General features: G+C 39.4%; 1 protein-coding gene across 1 annotated transcript; it reads left to right on the top strand.

The window, feature by feature from the left end:
- Window positions 1-143: 143 nt before the first annotated feature.
- On the top strand, window positions 144-22,744 carry POP1 (POP1 homolog, ribonuclease P/MRP subunit; the record flags this gene model as incomplete). Its single annotated transcript, XM_082014981.1, has 15 exons — window positions 144-264; window positions 3,379-3,561; window positions 4,406-4,581; window positions 6,983-7,231; window positions 7,795-7,882; window positions 8,199-8,374; window positions 8,987-9,237; window positions 9,371-9,464; window positions 10,259-10,370; window positions 11,356-11,475; window positions 17,404-17,519; window positions 18,876-19,067; window positions 19,987-20,141; window positions 20,915-21,259; window positions 22,084-22,744. 15 exons carry the CDS (start codon window positions 144-146, stop codon window positions 22,742-22,744), a joined length of 3,039 nt encoding a protein of 1,012 aa, XP_081871107.1.
- Window positions 22,745-24,718: the final 1,974 nt, after the last annotated feature.

The raw sequence follows: 24,718 nt of genomic DNA, 5'->3' as shown, positions 1-24,718 counted from the left end.
TCGGGCAGGGCTCTTTCCGTGGTTGCCTTGCCCGCTAGCGCCTTCCCGGCTCTCCCCCACTACAGAGAGGCTCGGCAGCCCCCGCCAGGCGCCTTCACTTGGTGTGACCCTCCTCTTCACACGCTCCCCGGGCCCTGCCGGAGATGTCCGGGGCGAGGGAGAAGAAGCGGGCCAGGAAGATGAGGAACCAGCCGGCCAGCGTCACTCTTCCCGCCGAGCCGGGGCCCTTCCCCGGCGGCGGGAGCAGAGCCTGCCCGCCCCCAGGTACGGCTGGGGGACCCCTTACCCAGGGCTGGGGTGGGTGACCACGGAGGGTGACTCCCCTCAGGGCCGGCTGTCCCCGTCTCCTCAGGCCCGGCGGCCGGTAAGGCGTCCCCGGTGTGGGAACAGCCATGGGCTTCGTCCCCTGCCGTTGACTCCTTTAGCCATGGTTCTCCTTAATAACACGTTTTTTTGTGTCATCCCTTCGATTGCACAACAAATCCCTGCCCATCTGCCGTGGTTACTAGCCTTAAAATGAAATTTAATTTTATACTCTGTCCAGTGACCTCCCTTCTTTTTCCATCAGACCTAGGAGCCGCAGGCGGCGCTGGTTTAGCCTGCTGGCCCCACGGCAAATGCATGTTTTTACTTTTTTTCCAGTAAATGCATGTTTTCCCATCAGATCAGCAGGCCCAACCAACTTGCCTTTTGGCACTTGTGGCTCCTGCATCTATGGAAGAGTGTTGGCAGGAGGCAGCAAGGCGTTTCCCTAAAATGGCAGTGTTGCTAGGTCATTGCTGGAGCATTTGTGTATACAGGTAACCTTTGCAGCTGAAGACTGAAGGATCCTGTATGCTGGATGTGGTTTTTGACCTGCATCCTCTATGCTTCAGCTGGACTTTGATTTCCACCTCATCCTTTTAATGTTTTTATTTTGTTACCCATATTGTTTCTGGAGGGGAGAAAAAAGCACACATAAGAGCAGGGACTGTTATTGTGAGGCCTTCAGAAGTTGACAAATTGCATCTTTGTAACTGAATAAAAAAATGCTTAAGTGTCACTGTGTATTTAGGTGACTGAAGAGATTCTAAGCAGATAGAATGACATAGCAAATTATGGTCAGCCCTGTCTGAAAATTTTGGAACATCATTGCAGGAGTACTGCCAGGTTAAACACGTTTTTCTAACTTTATTTGTAGCAGGGAACCTCAAAGATTATGTGGATATGTTTTTCTGACCTGTTGAATAGCATGCATTTTCATCCATATAACATTCTTTGGTAGTGTTAGTGAGTATCTTGGTTTTATAGGGCTATTTTGTAGAAACAGGAAAGAAAAAATCTAAATAGGAGTTATAAAATGATGGATCCACATAGTACCTGAAATAATTCAAGTTTTCTTTAGGTATTAAGTCAGTCACTGTCTTTTGCAACGTGCTTCCATCTTCTGATTAGAATAGTTCCTCCATTCTTTGACTAACTTGATAGCGAAACAGTGTTTTTGTGGTATGAGTTAATTGCTGTCCAGTTACCCTCCCATGATTGAGTTGGGCTGTAGTTCTACACAGATTTGCTGACTGAGGCAGAACCCATCTCTCCCAGCTGTTTCCTTCACGCATTCACCTCGCTGTCTGGACAGTGCTGCTCTCAGCCATGTGGGGAACCCAGATCAGGGAGTTATTCCTCATAAAAACTAACTTCTGTTTCCACACCGTATTATTTTTTCATCTGAATTACTGCAGTTCTGCATGATGTGTGATTGCATTGGGGCTGCAACAGCATTACAGCTGAACATGAAACTTCAGCATCATACTTATTTGAAATGGTGTCCGGGTTTCAGCCAGGATAGAGTTAATTTTCTTCATAGAAGCTAGTGTGAGGCTATGTTTTGGATTTGGGATGAGAAAATGTTGATAACATGCTGATGTTTTGAGTTGTTGCGAAGTAGTCAAGGACAGTCCAGCTTCTTGTGCTGGCCTGCCAGCAAGAAGGCTGGCGGTGCATGGGAAGCTGTGAGGGGACACAGACAGAACAGCTGCCCCAGGCTGGCCGAAGAGATTTTCCATACCATATGACATCATGCTCAGTATATAAAGCTGAGACGAAGAAGAAGGAAGGTGTGGAGGGATGTCTGGAGTGATGGCATCTGTCTTCCCAAGAAACTGTTACACATGATGGAGCCCTGCTTCCCTGGAGATGGCTGAACACCTGCTTGCCCATGGGGAAGAGTGAATGAATTCCTTGTTTGCTTTGCTTGCATGCGTGGCCCTTGCTTTCCCTATTAAATGTCTTTTTTAAGAAGCTGATCAACCTGAAAACTGATTTTTTTTAATCTCTTACCCTGTTTCTCCTGATGCATAGGTTGATTTTCACTGCAGGAGCCACCTGAACTGTATGGCCCCATGTTCCTTCAAATACTCATCTTGATGCAGTGGGTGGGGTGGTGGGAATGGCTGTTTTGGCCCTTTTTAGTACAGTTGTCCAGCATGAGCTGCCTGAGAACCATATCTCAAGTTATACTTGAGAAATCCTAACCAAGACTTAACTGAATAGGTTGAATATAAACTAATCTTTAAATATAGACTTCAGGGTCTTCTTAAACTTGAAGTACTGTTAGCTGCTTATCACTCTTGAAAGTTGTTTCTGTACCTTACGAAGCTTACTGTAGGCTTTAGTTATTTAATTTCAATATTGGTTTAAATGCCTGTACCAGAAAAGTAACTTACTGCACCAACATACATGTGTCATGCTTACCTTATTTATTGCTGTAACAGAAATACGTGTCAGTGAGACAAGAATACATTTGCTTATGGGAAAAAAAATCAAGAGGCAAGAGGGAAAAATTCTAATTTTGCAGGTTTGGTACTAAAACCCTGGCTAGACAGTAGTAAAATTCACTACTGGTGTTGCATAGACCAGTTTTGGTGAGGTCTTTCCTATTGGGTCCGATAGAATATTGGAGGCAAAGTCTGGGTTGGGTATCATTTTCAGAATGTGCAAAAATTACTTAATCTATCACAGAATCATTAAGGTTGGAAAAGACCTTTTAAGATCATCAAGTCCAACCATCAACCCAACACCACCATGGCCACTAAACCATATCCTCAAATGCCACATCTACACATTTTTTGAATACTTCCAGAAAGGAAGTATTCTTCAGAAGATCTACTGCAGACTTTGCTGCAGGACAGTGCAAAATTTTTATTTTTTCCTGTTGAAAAAGAACTTAATTCTTCTGATTTCTGATGGCTGTTTCAGGTACATTAAAAATATATTCATATATATATATATAAAGGAGGAATGTGCAATGCAATCTTTTGAGGAAAGGCTGTGTATAGTTATCAGTTACTCAGACTGCTTTGCATTTCTGTTATCTCTTTTCATCTCTAAACCCTCCAGGAGATGTTCATTCTGAGCAGCAGTATCAGCAGCAGAGATTTTTGAATCAGTCATCTGGGCCTTCTTACAGGAAAGACCAGCATTTTCCAAAAGGGCAAAATAGAGGAGAGAGAGGCAGAGGAAGAGGAGGATGGCAAGGAGGACGCCAGAGTGTTTCTGAAGAAATGCCGAAATACATAACAGGTATGTATATAAGACAAAGGTCATAATTTATATGTCCAGGGTAACTTGCTGGTGATTACGTTTGTTGACTGTTTTTGTGCAAGAGCAAAAATTAGAACTGATGCTATGTTCTTCTGGTTTTCCTAATTTTCTCCAAAATACAGAAGTAGTTGTGTACTGCAATGAATGACCAGCTGTTGTTCAATGAGTCCTTTCAGACTTCTGAGTTGAAAAGTTGCACTTGTAATGAGGGGTGTGCATTTTGGTTTGTGTTTGCCAGCAAAATGAGTACTGACAGTCATCTGCTTTTAATGGAGCCAGTGAAACTGTTTTTGCCCGTGATGTGAGTTAAAGACAACTTTTCGTCTAACAATGTTTATTTAGGAGAGCAAATTAGCTTTTCAAAATGTGGCAGTGTGGCTCTGATAGTAGGTACACTTCCATAAGCGTAAAACAAGACCAACCTCTGGATTTTTTATTTGATCATTTTAAAGCAGTCTGCAATACGATTATTGCTTCCTTTTTTTTCCATGCTGAAGGTTTTTTTCTCTCTCTGAATACCATCTGAAAAGATTGCTACTTAATTTAATAAAGAAGTACTTAATGCAAATAAGACTTGTTGGTTATACTACAGCTTTCAGATTTATTCGTGTGTAAGTATTTGCTTAACCATTATCTGTAAGCTTCAGAATATCTAAAGAATTGAAATTTCTTCAGTTAATAGTATGTAGTATTTACTTTTCTCTCAAGAAGTCATTAGACTGATGTACTAGGAATACTCTGGTATTTCAGTAATTTATGTACAGTGTCCCCTACTTTAATTTTTGGTGTTTGTCATGCTCTGATGCATTTCTTTCTATTCCAGTGTCTACCTTTGCTCAAGCTCGTGCTGCTGAGATCAATGCCATGTTGAAAGCAGTTGCGCAGAAGTCTTCAAACTCTCTAGTTTTCCAGACTCTACCTAGGCACATGCGAAGGCGAGCTATGAGTCACAACATTAAACGCCTACCCAGGCGCCTCCAAGAGATTGCCAGGAAAGAGGTATAACTGCGTTTTATAGTATTTGATACACCATATATTGGGCATAGCTAATGCACAGTGTTCAGTTGTACATTTATTAATGTTCAAACCTGACCTTATCTGCAACACTTCCCTGCATACACAGGTTCTCAAACTTTGACTGATGTTTGGATTCAAAATGGAGGAACACCTCAGTTTTAGATGTTAGCTCAAGTAGATCTCACTAACCACTTGGCTTTGTGATTATTGGACATCTTGAAAAGTTAGTAGAGTAGTGATGATAAATGGGCCCACTGCAGGAGGGATTGCTCAGGCAGTGCATTGGTCCCAGGTGATCCAGGAGTCCTCGATAACACCTGTCTGCTTTGCACCCCACCACAGCTGTTGGATGTGACCCTGCCAGCTTCAAGCCAGCATAGCCAATTCATGACCAGCATGATGGTTCATGTGTTATAGCTCAAATGTGGGAGGTACACTGGAATCGTTGGCAGGCTGCAGGCAGCTTAAGACTTACTAAATGACTATTCCCAGTTGCTCATGAAACTCTCTCATTTTGTGGCAGTATCTCAACTTCTAGTCAGAATGCTCCTGTGGAGTTACTTGCTCCTTACCCACTGCAGTCCTCCCGAGTGTTTAAAAATTTAAAAAAAAAAAAAAAAAAAAGGTTCAGTGGGAAACTTCATCGTCTCTAGACACTTTTTAAAGTGATCAAGTGAGTTTGCTTCCTAAGTTTTCTATGTATTAAAGTTGATCGATTAACACATTTCTTGCATTCTTTTTTTCCTTTGCATTGTCTATTTCAAGTTCTTTGAGACCTTACCTCCTCCACCCCGAGTTCCTGAAAATAATTGTTCATGATTCAGAAGTTGTTTCGCGTACTTCCACACATGTTCCTTAGGGCGTGTTTTACTGGCTCTTCATAATCTGTATCTCTATTTTTACTGCTCTACCTGGCATTCTTTTTGCTTTGTTAGTCATGACAAGAGATGCAATTTGGCCTGTGTTCTGAGAACTGAGAAGCCAAGAAGGCATGGTAGTTAGTTGTGTGCTCTATCCTTGCTAAATAATCAAGACTTCGTTAATGTTTATGCTTGGTTCTTTTGTGTCCTGTTTTTTTAAATCCTTTTACATGGTAGCCTTTCTAACTTCTCTGTACGTGCTCACACTTACTTTCCCATCCTTGTTTCCACTCCCTGTATGATTCTTGGATTGTTGAGATTATGTAACTGGCCCTTGTGCAGCTGTATTTCTGGTTCTTCTCCTTAGGTCTTTTGGTTTAGTTTGTGTGTTTGCACAGGCTGCTTTGTTTCATGTTTTCTTCCAGCTTGTCATATCTCCTGAGCTATTTCCTTTTGTAAAGGTTCTGCCTATTACGTTTCAGTGTTTGAAGTCTGCTTCTGCAAAGTTCACTATTCCGATTGTGCTGCATTTTCTCTTCCTTTTTCTTAGATCCTTTATTATGACCATTTTCATCCAAACATTTATCTGGACCATCTCTTATCTCTTCAAAAGCTTAAAGACATACATTTTTCACATCCCTTTTTCTCTAATTGTCTTTCTGAACCAGTGAGTCACATACCATTGATCCAGTGGCTTATATTGCCTGCTCTCTGGTGGAATGATGGGTCTGAATGGGAATGTATTTTATTTTTTTGTGCATTTCTATTTTGATGTCATGGGTTGCTTCAGTGTTTTCTGCACTCTTGGCAGCGATCTTCTAGAATTCTCATTCCTTTGCTGTTCTTAGAACCACTGGTCTGTTGTCAGCTCTTCCTTGGTGAGCTTACAAAGAACATCCTAAGAAATTTTTTCTGTGTCTTACAGTTCCTATTTCTTTCTACCACTTCCCTTCAGAAAAAGACAAATCAAACATTGATTGAGAGAGTCAAGCCTTCCTCTCCAGCCGTGCATTCATGCATAATAATTCAGACCTTGACTGGGTATTTATCAAGAACTTGATCAAGACATCACCACAGTCCTTTCTTGTTCGCTTCTACATGTTGTAGAATCCTTAGGACCTTAGGGTCCTACCTGTCAATCTGAGACTCCATACTGTTTCTGTACAAGCTCAAATCTCCAGGTGTTCCTAATGTCACATTCATTTGTTCATGTGGATATTGATGTTGGGCAAAAACTTCACACAGGAAGTAGCAGATCTTACAGTTCACTGGCAAGTTTCTGCATGTGTGGGGAACTTGGTTCATCTATGGGTTCTAGGCAAACCTTGGTTCACTTGTGTGGATGGGGCTTGTGTATAAAGTTTCAAAGTGTTAGTTAGCCTCAAGAATTATGGAGAACAAACATCAGAATAAAGTATGACTTTATGCTAGTGCTTCCTGTATCCTTATGTATGTCAGCCTTTTTCTTCTATGGAAGTTTGTCCTTTTGAGATTTACTTCAATATCCTCCCTTTTAAAAACAGGCGGAGAAAGCTGTACATCAGAAAAAAGAACAGTCAAAGACTAAATGCCGCAAAGCTAGAAGGCGCCACATAAATTTGGTAGCAGAGTTTAATCGCAGGCAAAGAAAGAATATTTGGCTGGAAACGCATATTTGGCATGCAAAGAGATTTCATATGGTGAAGAAATGGGGATACTGTTTAGGAGATAGCCCTACGGAGAAGAGCTACAGGGCTTGTTACCGAGCCATGACAAAACAGTGTCTTCTTCAGGTACCACATTTACATATGTTCTATTTGTTTTCTTTGTTATTGTGCCAAGGTGAACTAATCAACTGTTCAGTTATAACAAATATTTCTGTCTCTTTCAAGTATTGTTGTGTCAGCTGTTAATAGCTGCTAAGTATGAAATGAGTGATTTCGTAATTGTAATGAAGGGTGGCATGTATCGGAGAGAACAAGATGAATCTTTAGCAAAGTCTTGTGGTAACTATGACTGAAATACTGCATCTTCAGTCTTCTCAAGAGCGAAGAGATTCAGTGAATACCTGCATCATCTTCCTGATCAAGATGCTGTTGAAGACAGGCACTTTGTTCCATGCCCTTTTTGATCTGTTAGTTTGAGAGGCAGGTTGGCCCTTAAATAAGAAATGCCTGACAGCTCTCCTATAACTAACAATTTTAAGTTAAAAAAGAAAACTTGTTTCTCTTTTACACAAATTTTAGTGAGTGAAAAATTACTACTTAAGTGTAAATTGTGAAGCTCTGTCTGGTCCTTCCCTGCCAGGGTCACTTTCAAGAGTTATTCTCACTTTACCATTATCCTATTGTTTCAGGACTTATCATATTATTGTTGCCTGGAATTGACTGGTAAAGAGAATGAGCTTCTGAAGCAACTTGCTCGAATATGTAGCATTGACACAGGTAAATTTTATGTAGTTCAAAGTAAAGTTAAGATTCTGAATAAACTAAAGGATAAGCCATACTTTTAAGATTGGTAGGATATTAAAAAATAAATAGTAGTAACAGAGTTGATACTGACTTGTGATTTTAATTGAAAAACATAATTGAAATGTCTCATACTAGGAATAGACATTCTTATTTTCAGTTGCTTATTAATAAACTAATTGTGGTACATGTTCTTTCTTTGATACTGTCCCAACAGCCAGACTGAATTTAATTTTTTTTTTTTTTTAAACACGAGATTATTTTGTTTTTCAATAAGTGTCATCTTCTTTAGGACTGACATTTGAAGAGGCTTGTTGTCTGTCTGGAAGATTCGAGGGTTCCCTGAATCTTTACCGAGCAGATCGCTATCCTGAGGACATGCTTGGTCCTGTTACATTTATTTGGAAACCCAGGGATGGGTCTGAAAACAGACAGTTGTGGATCTGGATGCATCCAGCTCTTAAACGGGTATTTTTCTTTACAGTTGAACTCTGATTTCTTTATGCATTGTACATTTTTAATGCTGACGATACCTTCTGAAGGTGTAGAAGAGTTGGATATAAGACACGGCTTTACGAATTAAAAGTTGGAAGACTGTTTCGGCTCTAACAATATGTATGTTCTGCAGCTTGTTTTTATAAAGCTTGTACAGAAGGTGCATGCCTCTGAGATTTTTATAGTGTTTGGGCTTGTTAAGTTCCCTAGTGTCACTTGCTTCGGGATACATTTACAGTAGGATTGTTGCTTGATTCACATCCTTCCCACTGGCACCCCCAACAGGCTGTTTGGTCTAATCACAGATGATCATAATCTGATACTTAGCTATGAACTTTAAAAAAAAAATAAATAAAGAAAAGTAAAATTTTGTGCATCAGGAATTTTTCTTACATTAATTTGAGTGGGTATAAATTCTTAGCAACTTTCAGCTCTGATAGTGAGCCCTGGACTTCAGCAGAATGAAGTTTAGTCCCTTAAATCCATATAGGAAAATAAAACATTTAAAAAAATAAATTAAAACTGTACTTAAACTTTGCAATGCACTGCTTATCATCTTAATCCAAACTTCTCTCTTTTTTTAAGGACATACTGAGAGAGTTAAAAGCAATTTTTCAGTGTTCAGAGCCTGAAGAAATCTATATTCCTGAACCTGTTACAACATCAATTCAAGAGGAGAAACAAATGGATGCTGTTCTGAGCCTTGGCAAGAAAAGAAAGACAGAGGATAAAGAAGGAGAAAAAGCTGTGCCAGTGAAAAAAATAATTGGTGATGGCACTAGAGATCCATTGCAGTCCTACTCTTGGATCTCGCAGACTACTGGCATTATGATCAGGTTTGTTCATAGTAGAGTCAGAAACTGTGACCTTTAACCAGTTAATATATCTGAATTTCAGCTTAACAGTACTGGGGAAAACACCTGTGTACTGTACAATTGTACATTCACCTGAAATTTTCCTCTGTTTCAGTGATAGAACTATGGAGATTCTCAGATATCGGCTGATTGGCCCGTTATCACACTCTGTCCTTACAGAGACCTTGAAAGCTGCTTCTCTCCAAACAGTAAGGAAATTGGCAGTTTGGATATTACTGTAATTTTGATAAGATTTCTAGAAGGTGCAAGCTTGTTTTTGCTAGAAGGAACCATAAACTGTCCAGCCTTACTTATTATAAAGGTTAACCTATGTATTTCCACTCTGATAACTTCTCTATATTGAGCCACTTGCCTAATGCTGATCTCAGGAAGAACTCCTATCTGGATTTTGAGTAGCGGTAGGAAGAAAATAGAAGCAATAGTCCTGTTGAGCAGGTTATGTAGTTTCTGTTGTAGTGATGTATTGTGCTGAGAAGTCCAGAATAATTCATATTCTCTTTGACAAACCACAGATGATGTTTCTTGAGCAATGAGATAGAGCACCTAGAGCTAGAGGACAAGACACGTAAGGTATAGAAAACTTCTGTGTTTTCAATCAAATGTGCACTTTCTCGAGGATTTAGTATTTTGTCCACCTCTTGGCACATAGCATCATTGTGGTTTTAATGGGATTTTTTTTGTCTCTTGCGGCAAACATGACAAGGCCATGATATATCTGGCTTTCTGTAGGAAATAATTAACAACAGAATTAGAAAGCATTGTGGATATGGCTTGCTTTGTTTTTGGGACACAGATTAAACTGAACATTTTACTGGGGATTGCTTAAGGTGGAGTATAGGAATAGACTGCACCAGGAAAAAGTGATTTTGGTTTGAAACTTGAAGAAAGCAACCATAGAGATTAAGGCAAACTGAGAGTGAATTCATACTGATAGAAAATACTAAAGGACCACTTGAGTTTAATTAGCTGTGTTGTTTTCCAGGAGATGGCAGACTCGGAGACAGAACTGAATAACTGGTGGGTGGAAAACTGCAAGGACTCTGAAAAAGTATCTCTTCACCAACGTCAAAGTGCTATCTTTGAGCTATTAGAAGGTATTTGGGCATGTGGGTGGTATGAGAGGAAGGGGAAACTCTTAAACTCTAGTGGTCAAAACTGGCATGCTAATAAGTTTACTTCAATTTGGAAATGCTTATTTTTTGCTTGATCAAGAGAGTGATGCTATTGAGCATGTGCTTAGGTAATTACCGTGGCATGTCATTGATTTGAGAAATGTTACATTAACTCTTTTCAAGGGAATTTTGAACCTCTGTGTAGTCCAAACTCTTACTAGATAAACTGAATCTTGTTTCTTATCATCATGAACTTAGATTTGAGATTGCTGATAGATACACAGTCTGACATATACTCTCACTCTCTCCTACATATAGTCTCACTCTCTCCTCCCATACACACCACTTAAGGCAATAAGTGTACAATACCTCCACAGATAAAATGGTAGGCTCCTGCTCACAGTGAAAGTATTATACCTTGCTTTATATATTTTTGTTTCTAACAAACAGTTGTATATTTGGCTGCGTTGTAAAGTATCAAAAAGTTAACAACATCTCCACTTTCTGGCAGTGAAGCAGGTAAGGAACTGGCTTTGGTAGATCTCACACTATACTCAAACTATCCAATGTGAGGCAGTTAAGCAGAGATGAGGTAAAACTTAAAAAACATTCTTTAATTTCCTTTTTCTGGAAGACAAGTGTAAAACAAAGGTTGTTTGCTTTTTAAGAGGTGTACCAAATGTAAAGGGTGAATTGAGTCTGTAAGTTGTGAGAGTGTCCTCACTTCTATGCTAAGCATCAATGTAGTTGTAAACTAAGTCTTATGCTGCTATTGTTGTCTTTTGTTACTGGACATTTAACAAGCATTGAGTTTTCTAAACATGTTAAATTGAGTACTCTGAATTGCTTCTTTGGCTTACAGTGGTGTCACATCCCTGCAGGGAAAAACGCACAAAACAGTAGTGCAGAAAAGGATCACAACTTAATTGGTGGTTTCATGGTAATGTTCATCTATGTATTTTTAAAGGGCTAAGTTCACCATCAGAAATGCCACCAGGTACAATACTGGGCCTCACTGTTGGAGATCCTCGAGTCAATTTGCCAAAAAAGAAGACAAAAGCCATGCCAGACTTTGAAAAATACCAAGGTAAAATGCCTTGCTTATTTTATGCTTCTGGTGGAACTGCTGAAGGCAAGAGATTCAGCTTCTGTCTACACTTTTGCTTTCATTTACTGTGATCTACTGATTATCTCTTGCTGTTTTCCTCTAGCATTCAATTTCAAAATGCTTCCTTCCCCTTTCCACAGCCCCTGACTGAACAGAAACAGCTCAAAAGTTGCATAGGTTTTAGAACAGCAATTGTGAGGCAGGGACATGCACCAAAGCTGGTCTTGTGCTCTGTGGAAGCCTCTGTCTGACCATACAGATGATCCAGGTTCGAATCCTGGCAAGGCCAACCAGGTGCTAAAAGCTACTTAGTAAGTTTCTGTTTGGTGTTTAGTCTTGCTGATGCTGTTTATCTCTCAAAGAAGTTATCTGCTGTTTCTGGTTTGTAGTCCTATAATGATGAAAGTTGCAATTCCACCGAAGAAAAAAACCCACCAAAGTGCTTTTGCGAGATCAACATTTCATATGGCCAAGATGCTGGTTATGTTAAAAAATCAAAGATACATGTGTCATTTCTGAAACTTTAATTTCAATGCTGACTTATGCAACCTTTCAGTGCAAAAATCAAATTCAGATGGATATGAATGTCCTTGAAAGATGTGCAAGAGCATATACAGTATACAGTGAGGTCTCTGTACAGTGCTGTGTAGGCATTGCCATTTAGGTTGACTGGACACAGACTGCCTCACCTAATATGAGAAACATAATAGCCAGCTAGCAAACAGTAGCAAATAGGACAAGTTGAAGGTTCCAGAGACTTGAAAATACTTAATTTCCTTGGTGGTGTGTTTGCACAACGCTACAATAATCTAGCCTTACCTTTCACTTAAATCAGGTTGAACGCCTGTTTTAGTTACTGTCTTTTAGCTCTCTGCACAACTCTGTTACTTGTATTTTCTTACATCCTCCTATTCTACCCTCTATATGTAGAACAGCCTTTCACCTGTTAATTAGTTTTGTTCAGCTAATTTCTCATCGTTAATATTCCTGTTGGAAATGCTGCAGCATACATGACCTCTACTTTGGTTCCTGCTGAGAAGTAAGGTGAGCTGTATAGCACTTGTTTACAGATACTGGTTTAAGCTGGTAAAGAACTTAGCAACTACAAGAAGTAATTCAGCCCCCGTCATCCTGCTTGTCATGTCTGTGAAGATGTGTTCAAGAAGGCAAGATCAGCAGAAGGCATCTAGGCACTGGAAATGTCTCACAGTAGTTTCTCTCCCACTGCCAGAGCTGGTTGTCCCTCAGGGAAGGAGAGCCATGGTAAAGAGGTAATGATGTAAGATAGGGAGTCAAGAGGAAGAAAATACCTATGCCTTTTTTCCTTTGGCTGGCTAGAAATGTCCATCTTCAAGATCTTTCTACTTGGGGTTATCCTTCACTTGCAAAACTCTTCTAAACCACAAACATTCAGAAAGTCTGGTGTTGCTTTCTGGTTCCTTTCTGAGTGTTTTTTTGTTTCACCATGAACTTAAAACTGCATCTGCCCTCTCTGACTTCTATTTAGGAGAGGGAGAAGGTCCTGTTTTGTTTTACCTAACAAGGAAAGGTAAACAGCATGTTGCCTTCTGATTTAGGTTCTGCTAAAGGACTTGATGTTACATAAGCACATCACTGCTAAATAAGCTAAGTAAGCAGAAGGATGAAAGAAGATAGGCAATGCAGCTGTCTTCTAATAGAAAATTAAACGGACATCAGGGTAAGGAAGTAGAAAAGGAGGGGCCAGCCCTCCTACAAGAAGCGGTTGAGGAGAGAATACGGGGGACTAATGGCTCAGCAGGGAAAGTGGCTGCTGTTTTTGATGTTTCCCACCTGAGCGACTTCCTAATGCTGTGTAGGAAGAGTTACCGGATCATTCATAATCTCCTGCGTACCTATTACATGTGCAGTAGGGGAATCCTATGGCATGGTAGTTCATCTCTCCTGCCTGAGAAACTCAAGACTGAGGTCTAACTGCCACTCTGTCTCCCTCATTGAGTATCCCTAGGTGTTAGTTGGAAAGAGAGGCCATTGTTACTCTGCAAAGACTGTTCCTAACCTAATTTTATAGTTGGCTGTGTGACAGCTGCTACATGTGCTATATCTCTGCCTTAATGGGTCTCCTTCTTCAAGTAGTTAAAAGCAGAGAAGTTACCTTTTTTTAAATACTTATAGAAAACTAATCCATGTTAGATTATTAAGATCAGATACTTTTATAATTTTCTAGTCAGGGAAAAGCATTCAAGTGCATTTAATTCTTGATGGTTTTGAAGGAAAAAGTAAAATTGCATATGTATTAATAAAAGGAAGCCTAGACATAATCAGTTGTTGTGCAGAATGCATTTTATGTCTAATCTGTTCTCTCTATGCAAGCATTATGCTTTCTTGCCACTATTTACTGTTTCAAGACCCACTATAAGGTCTTCCTGAATTCTATCAGTTTAGTTTGTAATCTCCTTGGAGTGTGGCATCTTGTTGCATATTTCACTGCCTCTATACATCAATTGCATTTATTCCTGTTTCCTACAAGCCTCCTTGATTGTCTGGCAGGTTTGCAGAGTTAAAAACTCAGTTCAATATGTGACAGAGAACCTATTGAAGGCCACTCAGTGCAAAAGGATCACCTCTAACTGAAGAAGTGTGTTAGTCACAAGTGGCTAGGAGCCGTCAGAGTGAGGAAATGCAATACTACATACTGAGTCTAGTGTACTCTTCCCCAGGACCCTGTTACTGGCCACACTTGGAGTCAGATTACTGAGATATCAAGCAAGAGTTTCACCAAAAGCAGCATATTCCCAAATATTATTCTAGTTTGATTTAGCACTTTTGCCAGCATTTTTCCAATCAGTTCTATTCCTTTATTCACTGGTTCTTCTGTCAAGAGTGACCCAGGAATGGAGACTATCCTTCCCTTCAGTTTTTTGAAGGGCAGTTCATTTAACTGAAAAAGGAAGGAATTTAATCATGGCACATAGTATACATCACTACAGCGATGGTGTTGCCAACATTTCCACAGTAACACCCACCCAAAAAAGAGTTAGACTTCTCTAAAATCTGCAGTTCCATTTGGGTGGTATTAATTGCTGTAAAAAGAAATCTTTTTATGAGCCTTAGAACTACATAAACTTTCTGAGCCTTCATTTTGATGTAACCCTACTCAGATGTGGTAATATAGTGAGCTGATCTTTATTTAAGAAATGTTAATAGTCATTCATTCGCCTTAATGACCTATCATGTTGATTGAGCAATAAAAAGGAACCCTTGCTGTATTCCACACTTTTTTCCCCTTTTTGCTTTCTGGACATTCAAATACTATTAGGATTAGTGTAAGTAAGATTGAAATGGCACTGTGTATGTTAGCAGATTCTGTATGTGCTTAGCCTCTCTTGTTCTTTAATGCTGTATAAAAGCTAATTCTTTTTTTTTTTTTTAGGACATCTTTACTAATTTAAAGATGCATTGTTTGTCAAATGAGTGAATAGTTTAGGCTAAAGTTACAGCCATCATCTTTGCCTGTGGATTGTCATACATGCAGTTTGTGAAATGATACACATCTGTCCATATCCCTTTTTTTTCCAAAATGCTGTTTTAAGATATGCCTGTGTAGTTTTTCCCCTGTGAGGGACATGCTAACAAATCAAAGGTAATTTCAGGCTTTCCCAGTTACTCTCGCTCCTGAATGCATATGCATGTGTTCAAGCTGTGTGTTGTAGACAAATGCTGCTGGGATTTAATCAAAGAACTGTCCTCATTTCTTCAGGCGGGGGATAGAAAGTTTGTGAATAAATCACTTCTCACTGCCTTCTCAGCAGGTTTATGCCTCTGGAAGTCAAGACTCCCAGTAAGCAGTCAGTGCTTACATGACTGCAAATTAGTGCTGTTCTTTCCTCCATTTTAAAGTATGCTTCTGACATTTTGATGTGCTTTTACTGTCTTCTGTGGGAGAATGCAAATTCCACTGCCTTACAAACTGCTCAGCATGGACTATGGTAGAGCTTTTAAACAATCAGTAAATAAGATGCATAGAAGGAGAATGCATCATGAAAGATAAGTGAGCTAAAGTTCCTTCTGCAGACACAGAGCCTGAGTCCTTGCCTGTAAACACGCCTCTTGCAGAGGTTTAGGTATCTGACATCAGTTCTGGTATACACCCCTACCTAATGGCTCGTAAGTGCTGCTAGGGAGCAGTTTCAATTTTTGCTTTTTCTGCTATTTCCTCACAGAGGGAAGGAAAATTTTCAAATGGAAGAACTCGTACTTTTAGACCTGTCTTCTAAGACTGTTAGGATAGTCAGCTATACAAATCAGAACAGCAGCTTGAAATGGAACAAAACTTTCCTCTATCTGCCAGTATTGTCTAAGCATCAACCATTGATACCAGCAGAAGTAGATAATTTGCTGATTGTTGCTGAGGTTTAGTAATACAACTCCCTATTTCCTGTACGAGCTCCAACATCTTGCTTCCGCTATCATCAGCACCTTATTTATCAGTAGCTTTATTTCCCCAGCAATCTTAAAATGTGGACTTAAGAACGCAGGAGAGAGGTGAGAAATAAAGAGAACTGGTGTGAGGATTTGGGATTATGATTTGAATTATAGTATGTTTAGTAGAGAGATTAAATTCTCCAAGTTCAGTAGGGATCAAGGAGAAAGAATGTACCAAATTAGAGAAGGGTATTTTAGGGTAGTGAGGGGGATATTGGATGGACTGTGGTCATAGTGTACTAATTTCTTCAGTATTGCTTCCTCGCACGAAAGTGTCATTCATCAGCAAGAACGCATAGCAAGCATCAGCTTAACACCATCAGGAGTGCTGCCATATTTAATATTTCTTTTGAAGGATTTTGCAACTCTTTAGTAATGGGAACATCTTAAAGATTATAGGTTTTAAATAAATAAATATTGCAGTTATGTTTGGCAGTACCTATTGTATTATTAGTACCACTGAATAATCCATATCTTCTGTACTCAAAGTCTTTGTCAACATTAACTGGAAAAATTAGCTGAATCTTTCAAAAGACTAAGTGACGTAAAAAAAACCCCCAAACCCCAAGACATTATGTTTCTTTACTCTCTAAGACCTTGTAGATGACAAAATGAGCAGCAGTCCCTGTAAGTTTTCATCACAGAACTTTTGTATTGCTTACTGGTAAGAATTTTTTTACTTAAAATACGGATCAGCATGCATTATGTACTGTACACTGAAGGCTTTTAATCCATAGATCACTAAAGGTAGGTATACGTTTTCTCTGCTTTGGTTAGATCGTGGAGCTGAAGAAGAGATAGGTCATTTAATACCTCAGCTATCAGTTTTAAATCTAGAAGTGTTATTTATCTTCAGTAACACAACTGTTGACCTCTGCAGACATAGGCAAAGAATAGTCCCTTCCTTGAAGTGCAGAGCCTGAAAAGGTGCATAGTGGGAAGCTAGTGCTAAATAAGTAGTTGCATGCTAGTCATACCCATAAAAATTTTTCCTGTATATACATTTCTAAAAGGTCATCCTCGCTTCTCTTACAGGTTTACTTAGGCGGACTTTTTTCAGTCTTTGTATTGTTGCTTTTTCTGATTTTCACCAAACATGTTGAGCTTCACGCTGCCTGAAAGGCCAGATTCCAGAATATTAGAGGTGGCATGCTAAAGACGTAACTTACATTGCCAAAGGTGATGTCATTTGTAATAAGAAATGCCTATTTATAATAGAATGCCAGGTTAATGCTTCTAAAACTAACAGTTTCTTTCACCTTTTCTATTAGGAAAAACTGATAGTAAGATATTGCAGAAGCAGTGATGCTTGTTAAGCTTTTAATAGTCTGTTTACTTAGTTGTTTGCTCATTGTACTTATGAAAGTGGAGTGGTTTTGGTAATTTGATACTTAAGCCACAAAAATTGTTCGAATTCTGTTTGAAAGTTCTCTTCTTTTGTAGATAATGATAAAGTTAGGCAGCTGTACCTGGAGGGTGTACCTGTAGACTGTGCTCACAGCTTTATCTGGGACCAGGACATCTGTAAGAACGTCACTGAAAATAAAATCTCAGAGCAGGTAACTAAGAAGGTGGATTGCCATGGAGAAAATGGCTAATGGTCCATAGAGTCCATAGAGCGAGACTCCTGAAACTTGCATAAATCCAAGAGCAGTAGTTTCCTAATGTCATAGTATCCAGCTGCTGAGTTGAAGCGTTTTATTTTATAGCCTTTGTGTAATGTTCTTGCACAACCATTGTTAATGATTCAATTAAAAGAAAGCTTTATTAAATTGCCTACAGGACTAAATAGCTGTAGGTTTATTTATCAGAAGGGTTTGGAATTGGATTTTCCTACATTGTCTTGACTTATATCCAGCAGATAAAAGGGATGAAGTGGCACAGAGAGGCTCTGGCCAGGACGGTTCTTCTGACAAAAAATCATGCAAGTTGGAAGGAAATAAATCCCTCTGGTTCTGAACTGCAGCACATTGTGTTGTGGGCTTTCTGGGCAATACTTGTGATTTCTAGACAGCTTTAAACATGCTATTACAGGTTTGAAATCTCCTATCTTGACATTTTTGTTGGCAATGGAGGAGCAACCCATAAAATGCATGGGTAAAATGGTGATTTCAGTCACAAGAGGTGATAAACATTTGGCACTGTTGTAATCAAAAAGAGAAAATATTTGTATGGCAGAAACATCTCTCTAAATATTCTCTTTATGAAGATTAGTTTTGAGCTCTTTCAAATTGGCTGATATAGTGTAAAAAAAAAAGCAGAGTACTTACAAAGTGCTACACTAGCACATAACAGTTACCAGCACCGTCTTTTTGTATATTGTGTGTTCTTCATGCTGTCATGAAATGTAATTTTTACCTTATAAACATCTGATGCAGAAGGGACTTGTAAAGAGGCAGTCTGCTGGTCTGGGTTTTTTAATAAATGTGTTCTTAACGTGCTACAGTAAAATATAACAACTGGTGATTGACAGAGCCTTGGTGCCACTATGCTTTATGTGAAACTGTTTCATGACCAAATGTTCTTCCCATCTCCTTGGATGTAGTTCAGATTTGCTCCATGTATTGACAGACTGTCTGAAAGCACCTGTTCAGTGTAGTCTTGTGCACAAATCTATAAATACCAAGTTGCAGTACTTCTTTTTTCTCTTTCATCTGTGCTGTACATTTTTTGCTCTGAGTTTCAGTACCTGCCCTCCATCAAGGTCTGTGGAAGTAAGAAGGGGAGAAAAAGGGTGCTTAATACTTTTTTCTAAAAACATTTTTCATGCCTCGATGAAGGTCAGTTCAAATGTGTAGCATATTACTAGTATATTTTTCCTAGTTATAAGCTCACCTCCTCTCTGTAACTTGGAAGGGTATCTACAACAGGGGAAAATGATTACTAACTTATGGGAAATGTCTCCTTCTTCTCAGGATTTAAACCATATGAGAGCTCAGTTACTGGTACCTGGATCACACCTTGATTTGGGTCCTTGTGAATCTAAGATTCCAATACTGTTGGTGCAGCAGCCAGGGAAAACGGCTGGAGAAGATCGACCAGGATGGGGGAGTGGCTGGGATATCTATCTCCCAAAGGGCTGGGGCATGGCTTTCTGGATTCCTTTTGTAAGTGACTTTCACTGCAAATTGCAAGTAATGTGACAAATTATATAATTTGGTTCAAAATAATTGATTTTGGAGAGTATACTTCACATTGTGTAACCAATTCACAATTACAGGATCAAAATCCCACTTTAATAGAGGGTGTATGAACTGGTTGATGACAGAGGCTTCATCTTAAAAATCTTAAAAATAAACAGTAGCTTTCTGTTATCTTCTGTTTGGTATAACTGTGCCCACATGGCAGTCTAGAGTAGGAAATCAGAGTGGGGAGTAGGGAGAGAAAGCTAATACTATAGCTTTTTGGTTTTGTGTTTCTAAGGTCATATATCTCTAAAGGGAAATCATTTGACACCTGCTGCTAAACCATTTCCAGCTTGGCTATCTCTACCACTCTGCCAACAAACTGGTTGCCTCTGATTTAGGGGAGAGCTTGAAACACAAAGTTTGAGTTAAGCTTGAATACTTCTCTGGTGCTGTTTGGAATGTCCTGCTTTGAATGTTTAGATGGCAGTTCTAATGTCTTTCTGCAGTTAAATTTATGCTTTTGAATGTGCAGGGGGTTTAATTGCAGTGATACCTATTGTACAGTTAAAATAAATTAGGGAGTGACTGTATTGAAGTACTATGACGTTCCTGGCAATGTACAAGATCAGAACCTGTGAAATTCCCTTCAGTTTTGTTGATAGTTTTTCAGAATTAAATTTAAAGAGGATGACTAACATTTTTGTTGAAATAAGCATCTAGAACTGTGACCATACTTAACTTTTGGGTTGTTTTTTTTTAAAGCTGAAGTGGTAGATTTTCCCTTTTCTAAGGCAGCAGCTTATGGAGCATTAATGTTTCGGGGTTTGTTTTTTTTTTTCAGTTAGGAACCCAGAATCAGTACAAATATTGCTTTTTGGGGTTTTGTTTTTTATAACAGATCTATCGAGGTGTACGAGTCGGTGGCTTGCAAGAGGCTTTAAAGCATTCTGAATATCAAAGAATACCTCACACTCCAAATGATCTCCCAGACTGCCAGGTGGGAATGCAGTTTGCCAAAGAACTGGAAACCAGTCTTCTTGAAAAATTCAAACGGTAATACTAAATTCAAAATTGATTGCAAGAATGAAAAAAATGAATACTGCTTAAAGAATTCCCTTAATTATCTGTTGTGTTTATTTAGACTTGGACTTTATTAAGATCTCTCACTAGTGTTTTAAATCCTAATATTATAAAAAAGAAAAGAATCCTAGATGTATTTAACAGAAAAGCTCTGCTAAGCAGTGCTTATAAATTAACTAGAATATATAAATAAATATAAATATATAACTAAAATATATTCTATTCACAGAGATATGCTCAGTTATAAGGCTGTAACAAGGCTTCATAACAGTAAAATAAACAAAGCTACTTCAAGGTCCCTTAGCAGCAAATGAGGGAGGAGGAGGGAGAAGGCAAAGGCAGAATATCAAAGAACGCACTAAGCGTTAAAGAATGAAGTGAATGAGCAGTATATTTCAGTGTCCACTTTTTAAATATGAGGTATTCTGAAGTTTGCCTTCATTTTCACTACAGTAAACACAGAACTCTTAACCATGAGCATGATGTAGCTCGAAGTGTCCTCTGCAGCACCTGGTGTTGGCTTCCCTTCCAGCTAGAAGGGGGAAGTAGGAGAAGTATAACCTTAAAATTCTTGATCAATGAGATTACAAACTGTTAGCATAGTTAACTTTCTGTTTTGAATACTTGGTTTTGAAAACAGAAAACATTATTAGACTGCAGGACAAAGTATACAGCCTTTTGAAGTGCTACGGGCTGAATAAGGGCCCAGGAAACTAATATTCTTACCTACTTGATTTATCATTCAGGCGTCCACCTGCAAAAAGGGCAAATTATGTCAAGCTGGGTACTCTGTCCCCTTTTGTCTGTCCTTGGGGGCAGCTGACGAAGAACTGGGAAGGAAGAATGAAAGCTTCAGGAGAATCTGTACGTCCTACTTCCTCACAGCCCGAGCGCTGTGCAACTGAAGGGCATAGTTTTTGTGACCCCAAAGAAGAAGTGGTCAAAGAAGCTTCCTCTGAGACTGGTGAGGTAGAGGAGACCATGGAAGTAACAAGCTCTGAAGGTGTCCTAAAGACAGATGATGTTACAGGCACCCAAAACTTCGGTGAGAGAGGTCAAACTATGACAACAAGTGACTTTATTGTTCTCAGGTATGTCAAAATGATGCATGTGAGGTGTTATTTCTTTATTGGGAATTATTGAATTGGGGAAAGGAAGAGCTCAGCCTTGATTATTAAGATGAGACAACTATTTGATCCAAATACAGTGAGGAGATTAAATAGTTTTGTCATGGATCAGAACTTGCTGTTGAGTGGAAGTCCTTCTCCTGCTTTTCACCAGCAAACTTGGTGACTAGATGAAGTAAATTTCCTAAATTATCTTAAATTTAACACTCTTGAGTTTAATGTGGTTTTGGAGTTGGCATATTCTGTTTGCTTCCCGGTGGGTGGAGCTTTTAGAGTCTCATATTTGCGATTTTAAAACTGTTGCTGTGTAAATCAGCTTGGATTCTTTTTTCTAATTCATCATCACAGGTGGCTCTTGCAGTACGTAATAGGGTCCCTAAAGAAAATGGAGAATCCCCTGCATTCCAATGCAACGCATGAGGGCAGCAACAGTGTTTGGAAAGTGCCTGAATACAGGTCTTCCATTTTTGTGTAGTTATTAGGGGAAGAAAACATTGGCAGTTCTGGACTGCATTAATGTCACTGAAGGTTTTAGAGCATTTGTGATTTAACAAGTTTTGGGGGTTTTAACAAGTAATGTCTCCTTCTGAAGAAACAGCCTCGCACATGAATTCCACTCACCCATGTTCTTTTTGTGCTCAGAGTGATGCAAATACCATCTTGGAAGGTTACAGGAAGCCCCAGGGCTTTTTTAAATCGTGCTCTTGCAGATATGCAGGGCTCTGGATTTCTGTTGTACTACTTGTTAATAACTATCCTTGATGTTTATTTTTAATTTTTTTTAATAGGAGTGAGAAACTACTAATGCAGTTATCAGCCTGGTGCTATCCCACTGCTGGAAAAGATCGGCGAGTCCGCCTTGTTTCTCGACTGGGACAGAAGGAAATGACTGAAGATATCTTTTTGCCAATCTTGATGAGATATCCAAGGGCTCTTGTATGGGTCAACTTGTCTCTCTTGAGAAAGGGGAACCCTGAATTACATGCCATGATTTGCATCCCAACAGAAGACGACTTGCTGCATCTAAGCAAAGACAAACTCTTCTGTGGTCCTCAAGAACCCAAACATCATGACATATTCAAGCACAAGGTACAGAAGCTAAAAGAGGAGAAGAAGAAGAAGAAAAAGGATAACACAAAGGCTCTAGAAGGTGACCCTCTGAGCATTCCAGATAAAGAAACAACTGAGGAGCATGAAGACCTCGTTCTTGGTCTTTGGTCAGACACTCTCCCAGATGTTACTTCCCACTGCTCCAGGACTCTCTTGGGATATGTCACTCGAGGGGATTTTTCATTGGCTGCTGGCTGTGGAGAAGCACTGGGTTTTGTTAGCTTGACAGGGTTACTTTATATGTTACACAACCAGCCAGCAGATAAAAAAGGGCTCGTTTTGTTAAGAACTCCAGCATCTTTACAGTACAGATTTGCAAGGCTTAATATTGAGGTTTAAGTATCATTGCAATGCAGTAGAGTGCCAAAAATACCAAAGAATGTCTGTTTTGTCTTCTGTGGCCTTTCTGATATGTCTCAAATTTGAGGTGATTCTGAGCCCAAATAACGTCTTGAGGATTATGAAATGATTAAAAAGCTTTGTAGGATTATTAATGAAAATAACTAATGCATAAACAGACCTAGTATTACTTTTGATGTCTGCATTGCTAAGGATTTCTAACAGTAATGCATCAGTTATCGTGATCTTCTTTATCTCTAAAGAAGCATGTTGTTCATTTTTCACCTCAGAGCAGTGGATGCTATAACAATACACAAAAAAATCATTGTTTTCCTTTTAGAAATCTTTTGGTCAGATGGATTATAACTTTCCAGTGCATCATTCACATGTAAGTGCATGCGATCCGGACCAGTGTATATAGCAAGTAGCTTTTCCTGATTCTTCCTGTCTGAATGCAGGTGGCTGCAGTGGAATAGAACTAAGTAGACAAATCCATTAAGAAAGCAGAAGGGTACTTTGGTGGAAAAGCTCTGTGCTTAAATGAAATGCAAATAAAATATAGCCTGGCTATATAATCTTGAATTACAGCAACTGGAGCTCTTAAATTGGAAAGCATATCAGTCTCTAGTCTGAGAGAAAAAAATATTTTTCAAAGGTAATATGCCTTTCAGATGCAGATTGCTGTTGGTGGGTCAGCATACATTTTCGGTTAATAATAGGGGATATTTTGGCTCCTTAAAAGATGAGGTATTTTTGTATGGAATGTGCTAGGATTGAAGGCTTCTTCATTTTACTATACGGTTTATGAATGTTGTATACTTCTGAAGTATGCTGGAGGAGTGAGGGGAGAGTGGTGTTTGATTTGACTGGGGTGGAGTGGGTTGGTTGGTTTTGGTGTTTTGTTGGGGTGTTTTAATGATAACCTTAAGCTTCTAGCTGTCATTGAGTTAAGCAGCTTGAAAATGAATTTACAATAATATGCTGTAGTGTAGTAGCAGCATGATCTAAATACATACTAGTTGGTAAAATTACCCTGAAATGATCATGTACAAATAAAAATCTAATCTATTCTTGATTCAGGAGTCTACTGACTACGCTTGATTCTTTAAGAAATTAAATATGGATCAGTTAATGACTTTGTCTTTCTAAGTATCAGTCTGCAAATGAATTCCCTCATTCACAGTTTTGTTTGAAAAAGTCTTAGGTGAATAGATTTTTTTGTTGTTTGGAGTTGTTTGTTGGAGGAAGGATTTAGAGTACCTTCATGGTTATTAAAATTTAGGGCCATTGTTGGACTAAAAGTGGCACACACATGGGGAAGCAGAGAGAACCTCCCTGATTGCAAGGGAAGTATGGGAAGTGGAGCTGGATTTTTACTTTTTTAAGTCCTCAGAAGACCAATTTGAGAATCAGATGCCAGTTGGAGTTACGGCGGCATGTGGGACGGAAAGACGCAGCCTCCAGCACAGCTTGGACTACAGCTTCATGAGAAATCATGCCTAATGGTTCCTGCATCGCTCACCTCCGATGCACCTGATAAAGCAATCCTTGTCCCAGAAAGGTCCAGAGAACCATCTGCGTGAAAGCCGGCAGATGGCCCCAGAGGAAAAAGCTTGGTGCTGCGCAGGGCGGGGATGCACACGCTCCGCACCGTGTGACTGTGAGTGCTGCAGCCTGTAGGTATGCGTGAATAAGGAGCCCCTTAAACGTTACAGCCTGGCTGCTCCAGTCAAGTTCTCTCGTGGTAATAATCCTGGATTTAATGAACCTTTTGAATTGTGAGCCCAATTGAAATATTTCTAGGATCAGAGTTTCCAGCACTGTGCTTCATGGGAAGAAAGGAGGGGAGGTGATGTTTATATGGTGTTTTCCCCCCTTTGCCTCCCTCATCTTCTTAATAGATGCGTATTTTCTTGCCTCACTAGACCTGGCTTGTATGTTAGAAAGGAAGAGGAGAAGCCCCCCACCCAAGCT

This window comes from Phaethon aethereus, assembly GCF_964289735.1.
Source record: "Phaethon aethereus genome assembly, chromosome: 2".
NCBI lineage: Eukaryota > Metazoa > Chordata > Aves > Phaethontiformes > Phaethontidae > Phaethon > Phaethon aethereus.
This window is presented reverse-complemented; position numbering and strand designations above follow the sequence as displayed.